Source organism: Oreochromis niloticus, linkage group LG5, assembly GCF_001858045.2.
Source record: "Oreochromis niloticus isolate F11D_XX linkage group LG5, O_niloticus_UMD_NMBU, whole genome shotgun sequence".
Taxonomy (NCBI): Eukaryota; Metazoa; Chordata; class Actinopteri; order Cichliformes; family Cichlidae; genus Oreochromis; species Oreochromis niloticus.
Genome location: NC_031970.2, coordinates 39,510,489 through 39,533,050, shown reverse-complemented (window position 1 = coordinate 39,533,050; position 22,562 = coordinate 39,510,489). Strand labels below are relative to the sequence as shown.

The 22,562-nt window shown below is 46.8% G+C and overlaps 2 protein-coding genes across 3 annotated transcripts; both read left to right on the top strand.

Moving 5' to 3' along the window:
* Nucleotides 1-1,411: 1,411 nt before the first annotated feature.
* Nucleotides 1,412-14,486, top strand: atxn7l2a (ataxin 7-like 2a). 2 transcript variants are annotated; one of them, XM_003459338.5, is made up of 10 exons: nt 1,412-1,630; nt 2,509-2,577; nt 4,916-5,246; nt 6,476-6,723; nt 7,301-7,383; nt 9,370-9,581; nt 9,993-10,173; nt 11,199-11,320; nt 12,687-13,587; nt 14,321-14,486. In XM_003459338.5, exons 1-10 carry the CDS (start codon nt 1,501-1,503, stop codon nt 14,336-14,338), a joined length of 2,295 nt encoding a protein of 764 aa, XP_003459386.2. In that variant the 5' UTR covers nt 1,412-1,500; the 3' UTR covers nt 14,339-14,486. The 2 variants fall into 2 exon arrangements, with proteins under 2 accessions (XP_003459386.2, XP_025763365.1); XM_025907580.1 differs by lacking the exon at nt 1,412-1,630 and adding an exon at nt 1,789-2,009.
* Nucleotides 14,487-15,803: 1,317 nt separating this feature from the next.
* Nucleotides 15,804-22,475, top strand: cyb561d1 (cytochrome b561 family, member D1). Its single transcript, XM_003459335.5, has 3 exons — nt 15,804-17,145; nt 17,507-17,544; nt 20,389-22,475. Exons 1-3 carry the CDS (start codon nt 16,989-16,991, stop codon nt 20,893-20,895), a joined length of 702 nt encoding a protein of 233 aa, XP_003459383.1. The 5' UTR covers nt 15,804-16,988; the 3' UTR covers nt 20,896-22,475.
* Nucleotides 22,476-22,562: the final 87 nt, after the last annotated feature.

Below are 22,562 nucleotides of genomic sequence, written 5' to 3'. Positions count from 1 at the left end.
TGCTGGTTATAGGAGTGCTTTCAGCCTGTCATATTCAGCCACCTCCACAGGACGCTGGGTAACTCTGCACTCGCCTGCCTGCTCACCCTCCAACAGCTCCTTCTTCCAGTGGCAGTCTCAGTGCTCCCTTTTCACTGGTGCAATATCCACCAGTGGATGTGGATTACTGGACTCATTCTCTTCTTCTCCTTTGCCAAGACCACATCCTTTCACTGATCTGTGCCGCATCCTGGCAAACATTATCCCGTGTGAGTGTACGATAAAGAACGTTGAATTAGGTCCTGCTGTTTGTCTCACCTGAGAGAGGAGCATCTTTGCTAGCTCAAACATCGAGAATAAGACACTAGATTGGTTAACAATGATCACCTCAGGTGCTGTTCAGCAGGGTGCAAGTAGAAATGTGCTACTCTTAGATGAAGACAAAAGAAGAGGCAACAAGAGAGAAGGAAAGGCAGGCGTGTGGCAGTGAGGGACTGTTACAGGGAGAGAGCTGGCTGATGTGGTAAGAGACAGAAGAGAGCAAGCAAAGTTCAAACTGTTCTATCATGGTGTGGATGGGAAGTGAAATGGAGTAGGAGAAATCTTGAAGGAAGAGTATCTAAAATAGTCTGGTGAAGGTAAGTGTCAGACAGGATCATGACTGTGGAGCTGGAAATCAAAGGAGTGATGTTGAATGTCAGTGTGCATCCCCCAACAAGCAGGTGGAGGAAGCTCAGAGGATTAGTAACGAGGAAGTGAGGGCAGCTACGCTGTGCTAGTTCTGAAAGCTAATTCTTTTAGTTTGAGTTGACTAAATGTCTCAGTGTAAAGTTGATTCAGGCTGTGGTGTTTACTGGTGACTCGCCTCACATGGTTTCAAATGTGACATGTGTCCATATGTGCACGGGAGCGTCTCTGCACAACAAGATCATCTCTACAACATTTTCATCCCGTTTTTAATCACAGACTAAAGTGCCAATACTTGATCAATTCTTCGTCAGGAAAAGGGTGGTTAATGAAAACTACGGCGAAATGATTTGTCAATGAAAGTAACAGCAGCTGTGAACAGAATGAAGAGTGGAAAAGCAGCTGTTCCAGATAACATACCTGTGCAGGTATGGAACTGTAGGACTCTTTAACCAGGCTGTTTGGTACATTATAGAGGAGTACTACTGCGAGGCTGATATGCAGAGGGGTAAAGTGGGTGGGCCGCACCATAAAGATGGCCTCTGTCCCTTAACTGGGTCGTGGACCACCAATTGATTATGTGCCTCACCACGCCGCAGGTGGCAGCGGATCGTGTGAAAACTGTGATGTTTTTTACGTGTTTTCAATGCGCATTCAACCATGTACACGCGCGTGCTGTGTTTATAACATTCTGTCATTTCCACCGTATAAAACTGGGAGAGACTAGAGCCAAGCCTTCTGCCTCTGTTTGTGTGGGTGTCCCCAGCACGCGCACGCAGGAAGTTCCTTTCCTGTCGAGAACGCGAAATGACGTAAGTTGCTTGCCGCGCAGTGATGATGGCGGTTCGTGAACGCGCAGTAAAAGTAATGGCTGCTCTGGATCGGCGGGTTCCTAGCCTCGATGATTTCGTGGGTCAAAGCTGGACTGCCTGGGCCGATTGGGCCGGCATGACGCCGGCGGATGGTAAGGAAACACCCTGGCACAAACACTGATCGGTACGGAGCCATTTAACGGAAGCAGCGGTGTTTATTTTCGCGGAAACGCAGGACAGAGCTAAACATGTTACCCAAACAAAGACCCTGCCGGGTCCTAGTGCTGGGTGGGTAACATGTTGGTCTTCACCAGGTTACAAAAATTATAATAGTTAAGACACGGTCATTGTAGCGTGATTTTCACCTGTGTGGTCATAAAACAATCTGCAGCGTTTAGGGGAGACCATTCGTGTGGAGAAACCCGGCAGGGCTGGCTGACATCAGAGCGGAAGGAGGCTAGTGTGGATGGCTGGCCGTGGAAAGCGAGGATACAAGCTACCATGCGAGCCCGACTAGCCGGTGGCGACGAGGTAGTTAGCATTAGCATGCTAACGCTAGCAGCAGCCGGATTCAGAGCAGACGCCGGTGACGGAGGAGGAGTCTGACGCTTTTGCACCGCTGGCCCAGCCTGTGATAGAAGGAAACATTTTGTGTGTCGTTTCCACTTCGCTTCCTTCGTTTTCTAAACAATGATGGACTCGCCTTACGATTCCTCATATATGTGGCTTCTGCCCACAGTGTTCTTGCTAGCTTTACCTCTGTGCGCTCACTCACTGTTTGGCGTTTCTCCAGTGCTGCTCTGTCAGATAGTCTCCCCCACCACCCAGTGCCATTAGCTGCTCCCTGCTGATGGTATACTTGGACTCCGAGTAATTCCTGGAGAAACGGTTGATCTGTAAATGAGTCACTTACATAACACAGCTTATTAATATGGGCTATGTGTGATGTAAGATGAGTCTTTGTATTGCTAATGATGATACTGTGGCCAACATCACAGCTGACAGTGGCTGTCTTGAACATGTGTTTCAGGGCCTGACGTGGATGACTGCAATAAGAATGGCAAAAAGGCTGCAGAGGCAATGTCACTCAGTAAAGAGGGTAAGTGTGCACCACCGCTGACAATAAGCAGCCGGCTGTGCAGGTTAGAAACATGAGAACACATGCCTCATACTTATAGATTCAGCTTTTCTGACAAACACACGTCTGCTTCGTGGAGACCTTTGCAAATACACATGCTGAATGCTATTCTGTGTGTATGAGAACATGACACCATAACTCAGGAAGTTTGCAGCACTCCACTCACAAGGCCATAAGAGCCAAACAAGGGTGATCTGAAGTCCCCACTGTTCTTAGTTTGAATCTGCTATGGAGGTTTGGTTAAAAAAAAAAAAAAGTAGGTTATTGATTCATGTAAGGTTATTATTTTCCAACTACTTTGGCCAGACTCAGAATGTTTTGTCAAGCCAAAAGTTTAGCAATGAAGAGTCTTCATGGAGCTCACACTGAGTTTGAGATCGCTTATCGTGATGTAACAACTTTTACTGGCTTAAATTTCTATTTCTCTTTTGTAGTTATATTAACAGCTTACAACACTACACAAGCCATATGCTTTGTAATGCTGTGCATTGTAACACGAGTCTGTGACGACGGTGTTTTGGAGCGTGAGTGTTTGCCACATGCACGCCAGCTTCATCGTTCTAAATGAAGCTTTGCAGTGTTTCCATCGAGGCCAGCCTGACCGGGCTGTGAGCGTGGTTCCAGCTAGCACCAAGCTCCTGCTCATGGTGCACATCGGAGGAACCTCACCAGTTTATGCCATCATTTACAATCCCATTTTTATGTCAATGAATTTCTCATGAAGGTTTTTGTTGGATATGTTTTTGTTTGTAACAAAGTGCACACTGAGGTTGGGCGACTGGACGATTTTACCGACGACAGGCTGAGCCTTTCATCGACACTCCTCCATCATTGTCTAATTGCTTTGATCGAGGGCTGCGCCCCGATAGCGTTAGCTTCTATAAAATGCCCACGTCCAGTCTGGTGAACTTGAAAACGTTTGTTTGGCAAACTTTTACTGACAGTTATTAGCTTCCACATACCGACATGTTGGCGTGTGGCTGCGTGTGAATATGTGTTTGTGCTGCGGATGCATGAAAACAGCCAGCTTGTTATTAAGACCACCATGAGGCTGACTGGCCGGCCGCTGGTCAGGGCAGCGGATGCATTCTGGTCACCAGTCGGGTGAATTTAGATGAGCCTGGCTGAGGACTGTCATGTGATCATCCTGTATACCTGTACTTGCTCCTGGGGTGGGATATTGACTTGCACATACATACATACTGTTTGACCCAGAAAGAAGAAAAACAGCATTTTGAACTCTGGGGAGTTTATTTGTGACAAGCAGCAGGGGAAGAAGTGGATGGCTATCAGCCGCTAAAAGGTCTTTACTGACTTATAATTCTGCTAATACGTTCATGCCGTTTTTATCTAAGACTTTCTCGTTTGGCTTCCACTCATAATGCCTTCAGTCACTGACAAACACAAGCTGGAAAAGAGGAGATGGGGATGTGTTCACGAGCTCTGATGTCACATCATTTCAATAAACACAAACGCACTCGGCCTTTTTTTGGAGATGATGTGGGAATATCCCTGCTCCCCACAGCGCTATGTGTTCAGCATGTGTGCACCATGATGCTGTGCACGTGAGCACTCAGCTTTAGTAGTTTAGAAGTATTTAGGATATCGCACCAAGTGAAAGGTGCTAACAGCACCACAAGGTGCTCTTTGTGCATATAACACAAAAAAACTGTGCCGACCTTAAATTACAGAAACGAGAGTCACAGGTGTCACAGCAGTTTACTTATCGTGTTGTTTGGTGTGTGGGGAGACGTTCACATGCAGAGTTTCAAACACTTTTTTCTTTTTTCAGCTGCTGGAATAAATTTGTGGTGCTGCTACATTTTGCAGCGATAGTTTCACGGCATGTTTTGCAAATGACTACATTTTGTTTGACATTCTCCTCGTGAAATCCAAATGCATCTGCAGCATGGATTACGTGCAGACAGCTTAATATTTCCATGGCAACCTGTACTCAATGGTTACCATAAAGCGACTTTAACCATTGTATGTGGAAAAACCCGCGATACGTCGAGTATATTCGATATATCGCACACACATACCTTGGTAGTGAGTAAAACAAAGCCTGAAAATGTCATCACATTCAACTTTGTCTAGAAACACTCGGGTAAGTAAGCCCCGACTTACAGCTTCTCCATAGAACAGGCTACACAGTAGAAGCAGATCCAGCAGCACAGCAGGATACGGCCATGTCAGTCTCAAAAAGCATGTCTGATCTGCACGTGTCCAGATTTAGGATGTTTGAAACCGTAGGTCCTCTAAGTGAGAGTACGTCTTTCTGTGTTCTCCACTCTTCAAGACATGTCCATCTTTGGCCTCTACCCTGGCCATGACGACTTCTACCTGGTGGTTTGCAGCCATTGCGGGCAGGTTGTGAAGCCACAGGCCTTTGAAAAGCACTGCGAGCGGAGACACGGGCCTGTGGCTAAGCTGTACGCCCGCTTACGCTCTCCCACTCCGGCACCGCAAACCCAACAGAGAAGCCATCATGGCCACTCTCCTCCTCATGGGACCAACGCTGCTTCGTGGGAGGGTCGAAACCAGGGAGTCGGGCAGCTCCGGGCAGCTCCACCTTCTCCCGTCACACCACCACAGTACAGATACTCGAAGAGTTCCAAGGATGGAGTGCGGTAAGAACACAGTCCGGTCAAAATGTCAGAGCTCGAGTGCTAATGGATGATGTCAGTTGTTCAGAGTGTAGTGGCTAGCTTGGATTGGACGTGCTGTGATTTTGCTCGTCTCTAAATCCTCTGGTATTTTAAAATGTCATATGTTCTTATATCTAATTTAAATAATAACTAGGCCCCTAAAAACAATGTGTTGGCCTCTCTTTGTAGCGAGTCATCCAAACCACACAGCAGCATATTAATGACTAACCTTTAAACGTGATGCTCACCTCTTTTTCACGGTGCTAATGTGTTTATATTATCAGCCATAGCTCTGTAGCTAGCTGAAGCCCAGCTCCAGTGACCCCATAGTCAGAATCTTTTATTAAGTAATAGCAGAACGTCTGTTCTGGTGCATCATCTTTAGGTGGAAGCTAGCGCCATAGCTTCCTGCTAACTCCATAAATCCTCCATGGATGCTGACTGTATAATAACTGTATAATAACACCTGTTGTAACAGCCAAGCGAAACATTTTATTAGGGATGAAACGGTGTTGGCTGTTTTTGAACTCTGAGTGCTTGTTTGAGTCTGGGGACTACACACAGGGTTACACCCAGAAATGAGGTGTGACCTGTGAGGCAGACTGTGGACTGTCTCGAGTTTTCTCTAAAACTGAAATATTTTCGACTTACACGTCTGTTCATCTCACCTGGTGCAAGTTTCCAAATGCTTTCTATGTAACAGTGGAGTTGATGCACTGTAAAAGTAAAAAAAGCCCTTGGTTTTGGCGAGTTGAACCCCTTTGGTGTGTCCTGATGTGTGCTATGCTGTAATCCGCTCGTGTCAGTACCTGTTACATCGTTCCAGATTGTAGGAAATGATTGGTGTTCGGAGAGAAGCCGGCATGATGAGGCCGTCACATTTTAAAGTGGGCATCTTCTTCTGTTCCTGATTTTCTGTCAGACTTGGTGGAGCATGGTGGATTATCATATTAATCACTGAGTCTCAAGCTTACAGCTCTGAGTACAGAAGCCTCACACACCTTCTGTTTGCAACCAATGAGCACAGAGCTGTGTTAAAGAGAGGGCTTGGTGACTGATAGAAACTAATACATGATTTGAGAGTGAGCACAGCTAATGTAGAGCGCAGGACTAAAAGGTGTGAATGAGCTCATTAGAGCCCTCTTATTTATACATGGTTGTTTTTCATTGGCTAAGATGACAAACTGTGATCTTCTTCTCTTGTCACCAAGACATTCCCCACTGGAGAAGTCCCACAGCAGTCACTTTGACTGTTCGATATTCAAGCAGCCACCACCTCTCGAGCCTCCCATGAGCTCCCCACCTGCGTCTCTCAGAGATCCCCCTTGGCCACACGGAGGTACTCCGCCTGGTAGATCTTCACCCAGTGACAGGCACCCCACGGTGAGAAAGGATTCCACTCAAACCTCAGCTGCCACACGCCACCGCATCCCCAGACCCTACAACAAAGTGGCCTCCAGTGAGTACAAGTTCAGACGTGCAGGCAATAGAAAAAGTAGATGTCAGTAGAAGTGTGGTGCGTTCCTGAATAAGTTGGAAGTCGATGCCAAGTTCTAAAGGTTTTTGTGGAATGCTCCCTTTCCCACTCGGAAAGTCCGAGCCGACCAATGTGGCCCGAGCTCGCAATCCAAGATGGCGGCACTGCTAAAACAAGTGGAGCGTGACTCTGAGCTATTCTGGAACGCTGCATTCATGTGTTTGTGCATTGTTAGTCATTGCTGTACTTGCTGTGTGCAACACTGTCAGGATAGTTCTGTTTGAATCTGCAGCCAGTGTCTGCCGACGGGCTGTGATCCATCATGAAGGATCAGCCTGCCAGCGCAGCTGCAGCGCGGCCGCAGCATGGCTGAACCGCTGCAGCCATGCTGCGGCCGCACTGCAGCTGCGCAGACGGCCGTTTGTTTTCAAATAGATTGGGATCTGTGTGTGTGAGAGAAACAGTGTGTCCACACGTGTGGAGCAGTGTTCACGTGAAGAACAGAGGTGTGGGCTTGTGCTGTCACACTGTGGCTCACATGGCTTCTGTGTGTCCTCAGAGAGGAAGTGCGACTTGGACAAACACTGCGGCGTCCTTGACCCTGACAGGAAGAAAGTGTGCACCCGCCTGCTGACATGCAATGTAAGCAACACACACACATGCACATGCTGTCCCATGTTAGTGCTTCATGTGTGGGTAAGTACACGCTCAGGCGTGCTGTCAGGTTGTGACCCAGTGAGAGGGCAGCACGCTGGCTTTGAGCCTGGCAGCCATCGTCCTGCTCTTCCAGTCGCTCCCATAGTTCAGCTGCTCCCCTCACCGACACTCATAACGCCGTTGTCACTTTTCCAAGGAACACTGAAGATTTGTTTAAACCTGTGTGTGATACTCGTGGGCGTCTGTGTGTTCAAACACTCAGCTCACATCTATTATTGCTCAATATTTCCACCTTAATAAACTCCCTGTGTAGGAATGTCAGATGTCTTTCTATCATTGAAGTGAAGTTATCCTACACAGCTGTGAGTCCTCTTTGTTGCTGGATGTATTTTCCACTCTGGATCGATCTCCTCGACAATGTAATACCAAACATTTGACACTGTTTTCCACAGTGGAGATTTCCCATCGTGGTCTTCACCACAGCTCTCCCACTTTCAAACTGGTGTGAGGTCCAGTCTGTCCCAAACCTGCTGTCTTTCCATCTCGGGTTGGAAGCACCAATAAAGCACATTCCTCATAATATTTCCTGAAACTGCTCATCTCCTGTGTTCTTTGCCAGTTTTACAAATGTCTCCATAGTCTGATCAAATGAAACGTCACATCAGCATAGCCCACATTACAAAGGAAAACTGTTCCAGTCACAGATGTTTTGGTACATGTGCAGAGGATCAACACAACGGACTCTGACAGTGTTTCACACACAGCTCAAAACTGGGCACAGAAACAGGTGCTGGCCATATATCAGTCCCACCTGAAGCCAGTTAAACTGGAGAGAGGTTCAGTCGACCTGTGTGTAGTGTGTCTGTGTTCACAACACAGTGTAGCTGAGCTCCCTGCACGTGGACAGTAGAGAACAGCTGATAAAAGACTGCAGTGAAGGAACAACTCCAAGCTGTTCTGCAGACTCGGGGCGCAAAGGTGTCCGCTCGAACTATCCATCGACATCTGAACGAAATGAAAGGCAGGAGAGCAGGACCACCCCACTGCTGAGACAGCAAAAAGCCGGCCTGGAGTGTACCACAGTGCACGTGAGGAAGCCTAAATCCTGCTGGGAGAACATGCTGTGGACACATGAGACCATCAGAAACAGAGTGAGGCCTACGAAGGAAACCACTCGTAGCTACAGTCAGACATGGTGCAGGTTGCTGCCTCTGGCCTGACGGTGTGCGAGCATCATGAATCTGAAGACTACCAGTGTAGGGTCAGTGTGAGAAAACTGGGTCAGAGGTCAGCAGGACGAGGACCCCAAACACGCCTCTGAAAGTGTGAAGACGACACGCTAATCTGAATCCCACTGATCACTCATGGAGACGTCTCAGAACTGCTGCTGGGAGCGTCCTTCAAATCGCAGAGACCTCGAGCAGTTTGCAAAAGAAGAGCGGTCGAAAATTCCAGTTCAGAGGTGCAACAAGCTTGTTGTTGATAGCAAGTGACTGACTGCAGTTATTCTTCCAAAGGGCGTGCAGCCCAGTTCTGAGTTGTGTGAAAGTCTTTAGTGTTGATCCATTGCACATACAGGAAGTGATACCAAAACAGCTCTCTGGGAGAAATGGTGCTTCTACTGGAAAAAATCATGTCAGCCATGACTGTAGCTGTCCTGGAAAACTGGGGGCTTCATTTTTAGCTTCCACTTGTTTGCATAATAGTCGTTCAGGTGTTTAATTATTGGGGGACAACTTTTGCTGTGATATTAGATGAAAATGTCCTCGACTGTGGGAAGAGTTTAATGTGGAGGATGATGTCATTTGCCCAAAGTACTGGTTTACTGTCCTCCTGTTAATTGAAAGAATTGATTCTGGGCCTTTGCTGCTCGTTTGTAAGACAAGACTCCCACAGTATCCAGTCAGTCCCAGTCACACAAGCCTGCTCAGATCCACAGCAAACGCACAATCTGATCTGTCCTTCCCTCAGATTCACTCCATCCACCAGAGGAGGAAGGTGGTGGGCCGCAGCAAGAACTTTGACCAGCTAGTGGCAGAACTCAAGACCAGGGTTCGAGAGAAGGGGAGCCAAGCCCTGGAGGGAGGCTCCTCGACGGGACAGTCCCTCAGCCCAGAGGCCCCCAGGGAGCAAGCTGGTACTCCACACTGCAGGAGACCTTTGGTCACCCTCCCTGCCTTCAGGTTGTGAAGAATGCTGAAGCTAAGGATGCTTATAGAAGAAGTTAGGACTCTTCTAGAGATAAATAATCATCTTTTTACTGATTATAGCGGCTCAAACATGGTTTTGCTTGCAGGATTCACGTGTAGTCAGCTGCTGAAAACATGCTGCGGAAACTGTTTTATCAACCAGCTAACAGTACTGCTACTACTGTAACAGTACACATGCTGGGTCTGCTGGTTAAACGAACACCCAGGTGTTATTTTGTATTTGTGTTACATAATCCCCAAACAGAGCAAGATTAAAGTCTTCTCAGATGATTCCAGTTCCCGGCTCAGTACAGTGTGTGCATCAAGTATAGGGAATGCGCTGATGTGGTAATGTACTGCTGAGGGTGTAACTTGATCCTGGATGGTCATGTGTGTGTTTTCTAGTTGGTCTACGGCTGTGGTAGAGAGTGCCCCAGAGGAGGAGAGCCAGCGGTTGGATGAGGGTAATCCCAGAGTCCCCTCACCTCTGGTCCACGGACGAATCTCGAGTGATGAAAGCGAGGCAGAAGGAAACGATGAGCGAGCTGATTTTCCATCTTCTGCTGCACATCCCAGACCAGTGGCGGTGAGAGGTCCTTACTGGGGCTCAGCAGCCGCCGAGCCTAACCACATCTCTGATCACGTTAGGCTGAGGACTTTAAATAGTGACAGGAAGGCGTCCATGGCACCGTTATTGTATCACGTTATCATTTATGCGCTTTCCCCAAGTAACAGAGTCCAGTGCATCAGGCACAGCACAGCCTGAGGAGCTGTTTCTGGTCCCATCATCACAGCCTGTGTGTGTGTGTGTGTGTGTGTGTGTGTGTGTGAGACGTAGATAAACCACAGAGTTGGCATGATTGCAATGATCCCAGAGCTCCCAGTGCTTTTTACTTAATTTGGGAATTTCATCCTCCTTCAGTGTTGGAATTGTACGTTTCATTAGCTTGTGTACTCGTCAGTCTTCCCTCCCAGACTTTCCTTGGGCTGGATATTAGCGGGGCGCTGCATTGGGGTCATTGCTCATCTATAAACAGTCCCATTATTTTGAAGGCTCAGTCGGTGCTAGCCCTGCCTCGTGCTTCCTCACGGGCAGGCTGCGTAGGTCACCGTCACGGCGTCCATCATGGCATTCGGCTGTTTTCCAAAGAGCCTCTTCTTCCACTCAGTTCCAGGGAGGGTCGCTCTGATGGAGAGCTGCTTTGTGTCGCTACGGCAGTCTCAACCAGCAGAGCACAGTAACATCTCTGGTCACCACGATTGGTGTCCGTCCACAAAGGAGGCGAGGTGCAAAAACACTGCAGCACTGCTTTATGTAGAAAATCAAGGAATTACAACTGGCAGTCAGTCTTACAGCGGAGTCAAGACCAAAGTTATCAAAGTTAACCAAAGACTGAATGCAAACGGAAGTAGACTTTTGAAAACCAGCTAAAATGATTTTGTGAAGTTCAAAAACAGTTTTATGTTTAATCAAAGACCATCATATCTGCACAGCCTCTGACACATGGCCTAAATACAACACTGCTTAGTACAGAAACTAAACTGAGTCTAAGCACATTTTAAACCCAGAGCCGTGCTCGATGTTTAAAGGTGTATTTTTGTTTTTTAAAGGTGTGCTCATTTGGAAGCCATGTGTTGGGTCAGGGCATCTACACGTTTGACAGGAGACTACACCACCTGAGGTCTGCCTTCAGCAGTATGCTGGAACAGCACATCAGCGCCCATCTTTGGAAGTAAGACGTCCCTGTGAACAGCTTCGTGTGTGTGTTTACTACTCAGTTACTTTCAGCAGCTTTGGTGCAACAATGGAACGACCCCAAACAGAAAGGTTTTCCACGTGGAGGCCACGGACACTGTTTTTCTCCCTACTGGTTTTACATTTAGCTGGGGTCGGTGTCAGTACTGGGAGCACCCTGACTGCGCCCTACACAGGCTGCACAGGTAGTCCTCCAGGCTGTGTGCCATTTTCAGGTGGTTTGCTGCATCTCCCTGCACAGCCTCAACAGCGTGCAGGAGTCTCCAGGAGATGGACAGAAGGTCCTTAACCCACATCAGGACTGGTGTCTGCTCCTTTGTGCTAGCAGGGAACTCTGAGCACTGCCAGAGCCCCACAGGACAATGTGCAGCAGACCACTGGTGTGAATGTCTCTGACGTTCTGTGCTTTAGACAGAGCAGTTCACCCTGAGTGTGACAGACATGGAGGGGTCTGGAGATGCTGACTGTAACCTAGTTCAGCACGACAGGTTTGGTTGTCAGTGAGTGCTGATGTGGGGATGCACATCCATGGACCTGGGAGATCCTGCAGGACACCATCTGCCATCTCATTAGGGGCATGCCCTGATATTGTCAGGCATGAACAGCAGCATGGAAACAGACTTGGAGCTGATTTGATTCACTGTAAAAAACCCAAACATTAACAATGTAGCATCCTTTTGTTCCTGACACACGTTATCAGGAAATGTGTGAGATGGTTTGAGACACTGTCCTGCTGGAAGCATCCATTAGAAAATGGATGCACTGTTGATAAAGGGATGGATGCAGTCAGCAACAATACAGGTAGGCTGTGGCATTAAAAACACTCAGTCCATAACGTCACGTCAGTCTGAATCGTTCAGGCAAAGCAAGAGAGAAAGAGCAGCAGTTTGTGAAATACTCAGTGACATGTGTGGCATTAACAACGCCACGTTTAACGTTCTTCCTCCATCAGATGCTCCGTTTGAGCAGGTCCTAAGAAACCGTGTCGTATGGCAGCAGCAGGGTTTCCTGCTAACAACATGTTTACACACAGCACAGGGGCGCCTTCTGATAAACTGCTGAAGTGCAGGAACAGAAACATTCAATGGTTACATGTTAAAGCAGCACAAACAAGGCTTGCACAGAGGTGCACCCTGGGTTGCTGGTTCAATGCCCCATCAGGAGATGGCCTCTGAACACAGTGCATCCAGCTCCAGACTGCTGTCTAGTCTTTATGTTCCACGTGGCAGGGTGACTGAGTGAGGGTGAGGCGGGGGTGTGGCCACTGTGAACATGGCTGTGCTGTCAGACACCTGCAGGTCAAACTGTCGGTGGACTCATCTGTTCTTCTCCCCTCTGTCCAGGAAAATACCTCAAGCTGCAGACCTTCAGTCTCCTCCTCCTCCAGCCAAGACCAGCACATCAGTGTCTCCCACCATCATGTCCTCCTCTTCATCACATTCTAAGGTTCGCACAGGAAGTCATATTAGCTCCTCCCTCAAAGTGGCGTCATCCTCATCATCTTCCAGTCGAGGGCCAGGGAGGCCCCCGACATCCACACAGTCAGAGAACTACGGGAGCAATAGCAGCAGCATCATCGCTGGTAGTCACGGTGCTCCTGCGGCGACGCGGTACGCCAGTCCCGGGCGACCCAAGAATCCAGTCGGACGTCCCAGCAAGCAAATGTTGAAGCTGCGAGAGCAAGTCGCTGCAGCCGCTGTTCTCCGCAAGCGCAAAGCCCCATCCCAGGAAGGAGAGCACTCGGGTCCCGACAGGAACTGCATCGTCCTCCAGGACCGGGGCCGCCCGCCTTCCAACGTGTCATCTTTATCTTCCAAAGCGCCCGCACACGGACAGACCAATGGCACGCTTTCCCCCAGCAGCAAACCCCACCCCCAACCTTCCCCCACAGACGCCCAGTCACCGACCACAAAGGCTATTTGGACTTACAGACGGACACACCCTCCTCTGGGAGACCCTTCTCCCACCACCAATTCCCACAGCCGTGCTTGCGTGGGAGACTCAGGGCTGCATGGGCAGGGCAGTGGGAGGGTCTTTGAGCACCAAATGGGAACGGTGAAGAAACGCAAAGGGGGTCGTACGGAGGATAACGCTCCCTCCTCTAAGCCTTCAGCCCACTGCCTGACTTCCTCCTCTTCTTCCAGCTCTGCCACTTCGTCTCCGCGCTCAAACTTCTACCCCTGGAAAGACAATAAAAGCGGGACGCTTTCTGGGGGTGTGGAGAAGAAACTGGGCACACAGAAGGTAGGTTTGGACGAGGGAAAAATGGGTGTACTGAGCAGTTCCAGTCCACACTTGACCCCCTGCAAAGGCGACTAGGAATAACCCTTGAACCTCTTTTGTGAACTGAGTGGTTTCTGTTGTGTTTCTGCTTGTATGACTGTGTTAGTGAGGGTGGCCTCTGCCTGTGCAGCTACCTCACAGCTCGTCATGTATCTATACTGACGGCTCACCTTTGTTCACTGGTGTAGCTGATGACACTGCCTCTGTACAGCTGATAGGATGCTGCCAGTCAGACAGTTTTTACCCTGCAACCAGCTCAGTGCCTCACACAAAGTGCATACAGAGGAATCATGTTTCTGCATAGACACAGCAGTTTACTGCTGCCCTCTGGGTAATTACAAAGTGCCATAGATAAGTCAGGTCATAAGATCACTTCTCAGAATCTTTGTTGTCAGCGACATAGTCTTGGATTAGACTAACGCAGGTCTGCTGCACGATGTTAAAAATGACTATTACTCAACCGAGAGCTGTTTCCATGATGATCAGTGACGCCTAGCAGCGGTGGACAGAAATTCCCGCCACGCTCCGAGGAGCTGGTGAAATATTCCACAGGCTGACTCGGTCTTAAACTGGCTCTGTGTGAAGCATGGATCTTTGTTCTCACAAGCTGTACATGAGTTTATTTTGAAGTGAATGTAAAGAGCAGCTGTCTAAACAAAACTAATAATTTTACTAATTTTCTTTTGTCCTACAGCCAAAACTGCACCATTAAGTGTGCCTGCCTTACAAGCCACGATGAGGGAGCCAGCTCTGCTCAGTCCAGGACTGAGCCAACAGGACTGTGTGTGTCTGTGTGTGCCTTCTGTCTGTCGAGCATACGCTCAGGTGTGAATGTGACCGGTTGTTTGTATGTGCAGTGTCGATGTAGTGTGGATCGCAGCTGGGTGTGTAGGTCTGGGTGAGTGAAGGAGGGTGGGAGGAAGTTCAGAGCGTATGGATTTAGAAATACCTCACGACCATCTGGTTATGCTGCTAAATTAAATGTTGGTTTATAAAACTTGATTAAAAATGTCATTTTCACTTGGTTTCTGTCACTTATTTATCACTTTGGAAATGTGCTCTCATGGTCCAGTTTGAATGTTGGATTGAATTCAGTAGTGCACACAACGTTTTACAATCATAAACTAGATGATGTGACTGCATTAACACACATTTATGTAGCACCAAATCACCACAGCTGCCTCAAGCTGCTTTATGTTATTAAAGACTGCTATAATAGAGGGAAACCCCAACAATGACCCTCTGAGAGAACCAGGCTGAGGAGGGGGCAGCCGTCTGCCACGACTGGTGGGGAGTGAGGGGACACGGTGGAAGATGCCCAGGGTTTAAATGATTAAATGCAAAGAGGTTAACACAGTGAGTGAAGACACACTTAGCAGATTCAGGGTCACCTGATCCAGCCTTAACTACATTCTTGATAATCTGAAAAGTCTGAGATCTATTGGGGTGATATGGTACTATGAAGTCTTTGAGATGATTATTTAATACGAGGAGCAGGATTTTAAATTTGAGTGTGGATTAACAGGCAGACTGTCTCAAGTACCTGTCAGTACTCTGGCAGCAGTATGTTGGATCAAATAAAGGTTAATGGGACATTTTTAGGATCGCCTAATATTGAATTACAGCAGTCCAAGCTACATCTAATAAATGCACAAACTAGTTTTTCGGCATTACTGTCAGACCATCTGTTCATAATTTTAAATTTTTTTGTGCATTTGCATTTTGCTCATTGAAGGACATGTCCTGGTCAAAAATGACTCCAAGGTTCCTCACAGCATTACTGGAGGCCAAGGTAATGCCATCCAGAGTAAGAATCTGCTTAGATACCATATTTCTAAGATTTTCAGGGCCGAGTACAATAACCTCAGTTTGATCTGAATTAAGAAGCAGAAAGTTAGCGGCCATCCAGGTCTTTATGTCTTTAGGACATTCCTGCAGTTTAACTAATTGGTGTGTGTTACCTGGCTTCATGGATAGATAGAGCTGCGTGTCATCTGCATAGCAGTGAAAATGTATGCTATGTCTTCTAATGATGCTGCCTAAGGGAAGCATGTATAATGTAAATAGAATTGGTCCTAGCACTGAACCCTGTGGAACACCATAATTGACCTTAGTGTGTGAAGAGGACTCTCCATTTACATGTACAAATTGGAGTCTATTAGATAGATATGATACAAAACACTGCAGTGCAGTACCTGTATACCTACAGCACATCACTCTATAAAAAAGTATTATGGGTAACAGTACTGAACGCTGCACTGACGTCTAGCAGAGATGGGTCTGCTCTCAAAGCCCAAAGAAGATGATAACTGTGATAGGTTCTGAAACCTGCAGGTGATCATCTTTTGCAAGAATGTTTGAGATGAAAGAAAGATTGGCCTATAATTAGCTAACATGGTAAATTGATGACTTTTTAACAAATGGTCTAATTACTGCCACCTTGACAGGCCTGTGGAACATATTTAACATGCATGTAAATTCTGATGTTAATGTGCTTGCTTCCATTTACACCGATCAGGCATAATGTCATGTTTGTTACCCTTTTGCTGCAAAAAGGTCCCTGACCCGTTGAGTCGACCAGACCCCTGAAGGTGCTGTGGTATCTGGAACCAAGATGCAACAGATTCTTTAAGACCCGTGTGAGGATTGGACTTGTTTGGATTGAGAAATGGGGAATTTGGAGATTCAGCTCCTCAAACCAGTCCTGGACCACGTGTTGCTTTGTGGCAGGGTGCATTATCCTGCTGAGAGAGGCCAAAGCCGTTTCCTTGACAGGGTGTACATGATCTGCAACAATGTGCATTAATAATTGATAAGTCTACAATGATCATTTTCACCTATTTACATATTGTGTATATGTAGTGACTTTAAAATTCGCTCAATTAAAGGCTATGCTTTGTGCCTATGCACGGTTCTTAGTATTTCTCCCTGCACCTGTAACACGAGGCCGGACTATCATGAGAATCAGGAAATACAGGTCGGGTCAGCTCCCTCTGCTAGTTTCTCCGAGAAAAGGTCGAACCAGGAAGCAGAACCGGCGCCGCCAGCGTGTGTCTGCTGGCAGCTCCGTGACTGTATGCAGACTTTCTACAGCCTCGGAGGGATCACACCGCCCGTTCTGTGTGCGTCGTCAAGCCGGAAATGGCCTTAACAAAATGAATTTCGTCGAAGGGATGCTGTGCGCACACACGAGCCTGGGCAAAGCACCGACTCTGATGCTGCTCGGCTCGTCCTCGCTGTAACCGCGCGACTATGGAGCTCGTGCAGCCTCCCGACAGCACGGGCTCCTCGTCGGTTCTCTTCAGCACATCTCGTATTCCCGCCGGGCGCTGGAGCAGGTAGCCAGACAGGCTGCGAGCAGCATGCGGTCAGACGTGGAGTACAGCCCGGTGGGAGAGGGCCTGGGTATGCGGGACTTCTGGCTGTACGTGTGGCTGCGGAGAGTGGCGGTGATAGCGACTCATGTCACCGGCCTGGGCCTGACGCTCGTCCTCTCCCTGCTGTCCAGACCCGGAACCAGTAAGTGTTGTGTACGAGTGTTTTATCACCGTCATTAAACCTGCCAAATATAAGGAACTGATTTTGGTTATTTGTGTTCTGATTTAGTCATTCATGTGAATGATCACAGAGCTGTGTGGGCTTCTTTACTGATTAATCTAGTAGTAAAATAAATATAATCATGATTTTCTTCCAGTAAACAAAATGATTGAGTTTCTGATGATAAACATATAAACAAGTGCAGATTAGACCCAGCATCACAGTCCGTGTCCTTGAGTGGGTAAGTTTAGGTTTTCCTGATTACTGTACGGGCAGATAGTTTGCTGCTGTTGCTCCAGCACGCGGTCAGATTGTCTCATTAATCTGCTGTTTGTCTCTCCAGGTCTGTTCTCTTGGCATCCGATGTGTATGTCTGTCGCTGTAAGTTTACAGTCCTCACACAAACACAGACACTCGTCTCCCTCCTCTCACCCACAACTGCTCTCAGCTGATGGCCATGTCTTTCCTTTCTAATGACACGCTGGAGTAAATGCTCAGCTGTGGCTCTTCACTCACATGGCTTTCTAAGCTGGTTAAGGGGATATTTCAAATAATGAATGCAGATGTATTCTCAAAAATAGGTCTCCTCTTTTCCTGCTAGCTTTCAGCCCTCTACATTCCTCCAGTCTCTGTCAACTTTCCACTGTAAATAATAGATTTGAGGGGTTGGCAGGAGGGCATGTTAACACTCAGAAAAAGACGCTTAGAGATGGCTGATATATACAATATATCTGATGCAGTGATAAAGAAAGTCTGAGTGAGATCCTGGAAACGATTGTTCACAATCCGCTGATGGATCACCTGATCGATTCCAGAAGCTCCTTAGTCCGGCTTTAAGCCGTTTCACAGCACAGAGACAGCTCTCATAAAGGTTATGAATGACATTTTGTTAGCAATGGACTGTGGTAAACATGTATTGCTTGTTTTGTTGGATCTGACTGCTGATCTCTCGACTACAGCATTGTGTGGGAACTTCCACCTTGGCACTTTGGTGGATAAGACTGTGTCTGTGGCCCCTCTACCATGGGGTGTACCACAGGGATCTATTCTTGGGCCACTACTGTTTTCATTGTATCTCCTGCCAGTGGGTGCGAAAACAAGAAATTTCTTTTAATCTACATGCTGACGATAGCCAGCTTTATCTACCTTTCAGTCACTCTGATAGCTTGACTGGACTCCTGCTTCGTCTTAGTGATGCTAAGTTATGGATGGTGTAATAGGTTAACATATGTGGTTAAGTTGAAATGTGTGGCTGGTAACTCTGGATTACACCAATAGTTAAAAAGTTAAGAGATAAAAAGACTTATGGGGATGTTAGTTCAGTTTATGTCTTCAAACAAAGAAAAAAAAGGGAACACCCCAGTTATATTTTGGTCTTTGTTATATCTTTCAGTGTTGATTCAGTATTTTCTAATTATACTTTACATCTTCCATGGCATTACTTAAAAAGACCACTAGGTGGCGCATAGCGGCCAGGAGAAGCATAAACCCCCCTGGGAGGCAAATCTGCAGAATAAATCCTGCAGTTGAATTGTAAACAAGTTAATGATCTGTGCCTCTTTATTTCAATATACAGGTGGGTTACTAGTCCTCAAAATGACTAATAGGTAACACAGTAGAAGCAATAAGACTGTTGTGAACTCGTGAATGAAAGTATACCGTTATAAGTTAAGTACTGTTGTGTTTTGAATGAGATCGTGATGTGAACGTGATCATGCTAGGCTAAGGGACTAACTAGCGGGGAAAGTGAGTTTCAAGTACCGTAGCGATGCTAATGCACGTTCTCAGTTGTGTGTTCTCTATATGTCTTGTTGAAGTAAGACAGGATGCAAAGGCTGTAATTGATCCTTGCATAGCCACTCATGTGCTGTATATGAATAGTTATTTGCTATTCATGGGCTGTGAGTTACAGTACATTGTATTTCTTGATGCAAGTGATATGTATGTGTAACCGGAACAAAGGCTGAGGCAACCTGGTCACTGCGAGCCAATGTTATCTATATGTATGATGGTTAATGTGTATTCGCCAAGGTTATTCCTGTACTTTTGACAATGCGCTGACAGCTGTTATGCCACACGTTACAAAGAATTGCTGGTTCTTATCAGAGGCGATTAATGACTTGTTCCCCTGTTGGTGTGCAGAATAAATCCTGCAGTTGAATTGTAAACAAGTTAATGATCTGTGCCTCTTTATTTCAATATACAGCTGCGGGATCGAATGTTGCCCCCCTGGTGTGACAGGTGCCTGGGAGGGGTGCAATCCTACATAGGCTGGAGCCTATGTAGTGTTAAATCCCAGTCACCTGAGTATCAGCAGTCACCTGTAGCTGCCTTATATTGTAAATACTTTGTGTTACAGATGGTGGAAAGCATTTATTTCACATTTCTTCACTTTGCATTGTAACATTGTGTATTACTGTTTTTGCAAAGTGATTTAAGTAACACTGTGTACAAAATGTCTGTACATTTGTACATGATGCATTTCAAACAATCAAGATGTGACTGAAGTGCCGATTTTCAGCTTTTAATTCAATGAATTTTACAAAAATGATGCATTAAGTGTTTAACTGTAATTGGACAGGCTAAAATAATTTGAAGTAAAATGCTAAATACTGGATGTCTGGATGAAAATCCTTTGCAGTCAGTGACTGGTTGGAGTGTAGAACATCAGCAAAAGTTTCCTTCTTGCTCTGCTGGGAGTCGCTGCTTTGTTTGTGGCTCTGTCGACCTTTAGTTTAGTCTCCTGTAGCTGAACTGGTTGTGATCAGGTGACTGGCAGTTGAACAATGTCCTGTTTCTTTGCCTTGAGAAAGTCTTGGATAATGCTTTGGGTTATTGTCCATATGTCTGAGAATATAGACTTCATTATTCATCCTGCTACATCTTTCTGTAGCCAAATGATGAGTGAACTATAATCATCCACTTCCACCAACAGTCTTACAGGCCCATCCCATAATATGCTGATGCTGCGCTTTGCTGTATTAGTTTCTTATTCACAATCACATTAGATGTCACTCGTGTATTCAGCACACGCTTTGTCTCCTTGAATCAACTGGGAAAAGCTTGATGTGCATTAGACAGAAAACTACCCAACCGGCGTTAGAATAAATTCCCACAACTCTACATCTCATTAGTCGCTTGTTGAGTTTTCATGACTGGATCTGTATCACCACTAAAACACCATATAAGCCCCTTTACTAACATCTCTGTTTCCTCTCACTGCAGTACTGCCTGTGCATGACCGAAGGTATCCTGCTGTTCTCAGCAGAGGGATCTCCCTTCTGCTTCAAATCATGGAAGAGTAAAGTCCGTCTCCACTGGTTCTGTCAGGCTCTGGTCCTGATCGCTGCAGCCACTGGACTTTGGTTCATTGTGGCCAGCAGGAATGTGTCAGAGCTGCCACACCTGGCCTCCTGGCACAGCCTGCTGGGTATGTGTACGCTGAGCGCCACTGTGCTCCAAACGGCCTGCGGCATCGCTGTGATTTTCCCTAAGCTGCTGCGTCTCTCCTGCCCCTCGTCCAGACTGAAGCTGTACCATGCCACCTGCGGCCTGGTGGTCTACCTGTTTTCCACAGTGACAGTGATGTCTGCCATGTTCACTGACTGGTTCCAGGCCACGGTGAAGGGGGTGGCGTGGTGGGCCTTCCTCATCCTGCCTCTATTCCCTGCCTTGGTGGTGATGAGCCAGATCACTAATGCCTATCTACCCCGCAAGAAGCTGACCAGCTAGGAACCAGCAGCAGATGGCAGAGACGTCCAAAAGAAATAATGAAGAAATAAAAGGTCTTCTTGAACTTGCACCCTTGGAAGTGTGGAATTTATCACTGCGTGGAATATCTTTACCAGTTATCACTGTTAGCAAGCAAGCTAGCAGCTGTGGTGTGGTGAGCTATATTTTTATTAAACTACGGGACAACTGAAATAAGGGATTTTAGGACGTAGCTTCTGGCAGAGGTTCTTTTTCCTTTTATTGATACCTCGAGTGCTACAAGTAGCTGCCATCTAGTGGCCTGTAGAAGAACTGCAGTGTGAAACACTACAGGGTTGGCGTTACGTCTTCAGATTACGAGTCTTTAAGTATGGCTGCCGACTACTGTTGGAGTCCCACAGGTGGAGCTGGTGGACACACCTGAACTGGTTTTGTGTGTCTGCATCTGTGGAGTTTCTTCCAATAACTGCTGTTCACTGTGTATGCTCAGTGAGACTGTGCAGCCTGATGAAGCATTTACTGTTGACTGTGTGAGAACGTGGAGCTGCACCAGGTTATACACCAACCTGAAAATTCATGATACTTTTTGCCTTCTGACTTCTTACAGGTGCTACATTGTGACACAAAAGTTCCACCGATATCACCCTGAATTAAAGAGGCCTTGTGGACTTCTCCACAGATTCACAAGGCTGATTTGATTTTAAGGTACATTTACAGCTGGTATTAACCAGCTAAGAAAAAACCCGACACTGTCCAATCTGCTCAGCACCAGGCGCTCTGCTCCAGGCTGGATCATGGAAGTGGCTGATAGTATGTCCTACAGTTGACTGGGGGGGTCATCTTTTTATCAGCCAGTACCATAGATTCACCAACAATTGAAGCTGTTCTAACTTCAACCATCATCAAACCCTGTTGGTGGATCCAGGGCAGACTGTCAGCGGAGTTCACAGAAAGGTTGATCTTCAGCTTTCTAGAAAAGCAGATTGTGATATTTCAAGATGCAATAATCCAGATGATGAATGTAAACTATTTAAACATGTTAATTGGATATACAGTTTAACTGTATTTATACAGCACCAAACCACAGAAACAGTCGCCTAAAAGGTGCTTTATGTTTTAAAGCAAAGAGCCTACAATAATACAGAGAAAAACCCAACAATCATATGACCCCCTATGAGCAAGCACTTTGGCGACAGTGGGAAGGAAAAACTCCCTTTTAACAGGAAGAAACCTCCGGCAGGCTCAGGGAGGGGCGGGGCCATCTGCTGGGACCGGTTGGGGTGAGAGAAGGAAGTTCTTCATCCATGTTAGCTACTGGCTTATGCAAATATAATTTTTTTAAGATAAGCTCATTGAAGTGATTTAGACAGCAGGCAGTTTGTTCTTACTGCATCTACAACAACACAATACATCAAATACAGACTCGTCTTCTATTAGTGGGAACTCCAGTTTCAGTGAAGGACAAACCAAATACCACATCTAGTCTAGAGATGAACTTTTCCCGGCACAGTCTATCCTAAAAGATGGATTTCATTTATTTCTAGCTGAAAGACCGGGTCCGAAGCCTTCGGTCTGGACTCGTTGGACTGTCCTGAGGAGAACTAGCTGGATTGTTTTGTCTCAGGGTTGTTGTTTATCAGCTGACCACAGTGGATGTTTGTATTTATCTGATCCTTGTCAGCTGTTTC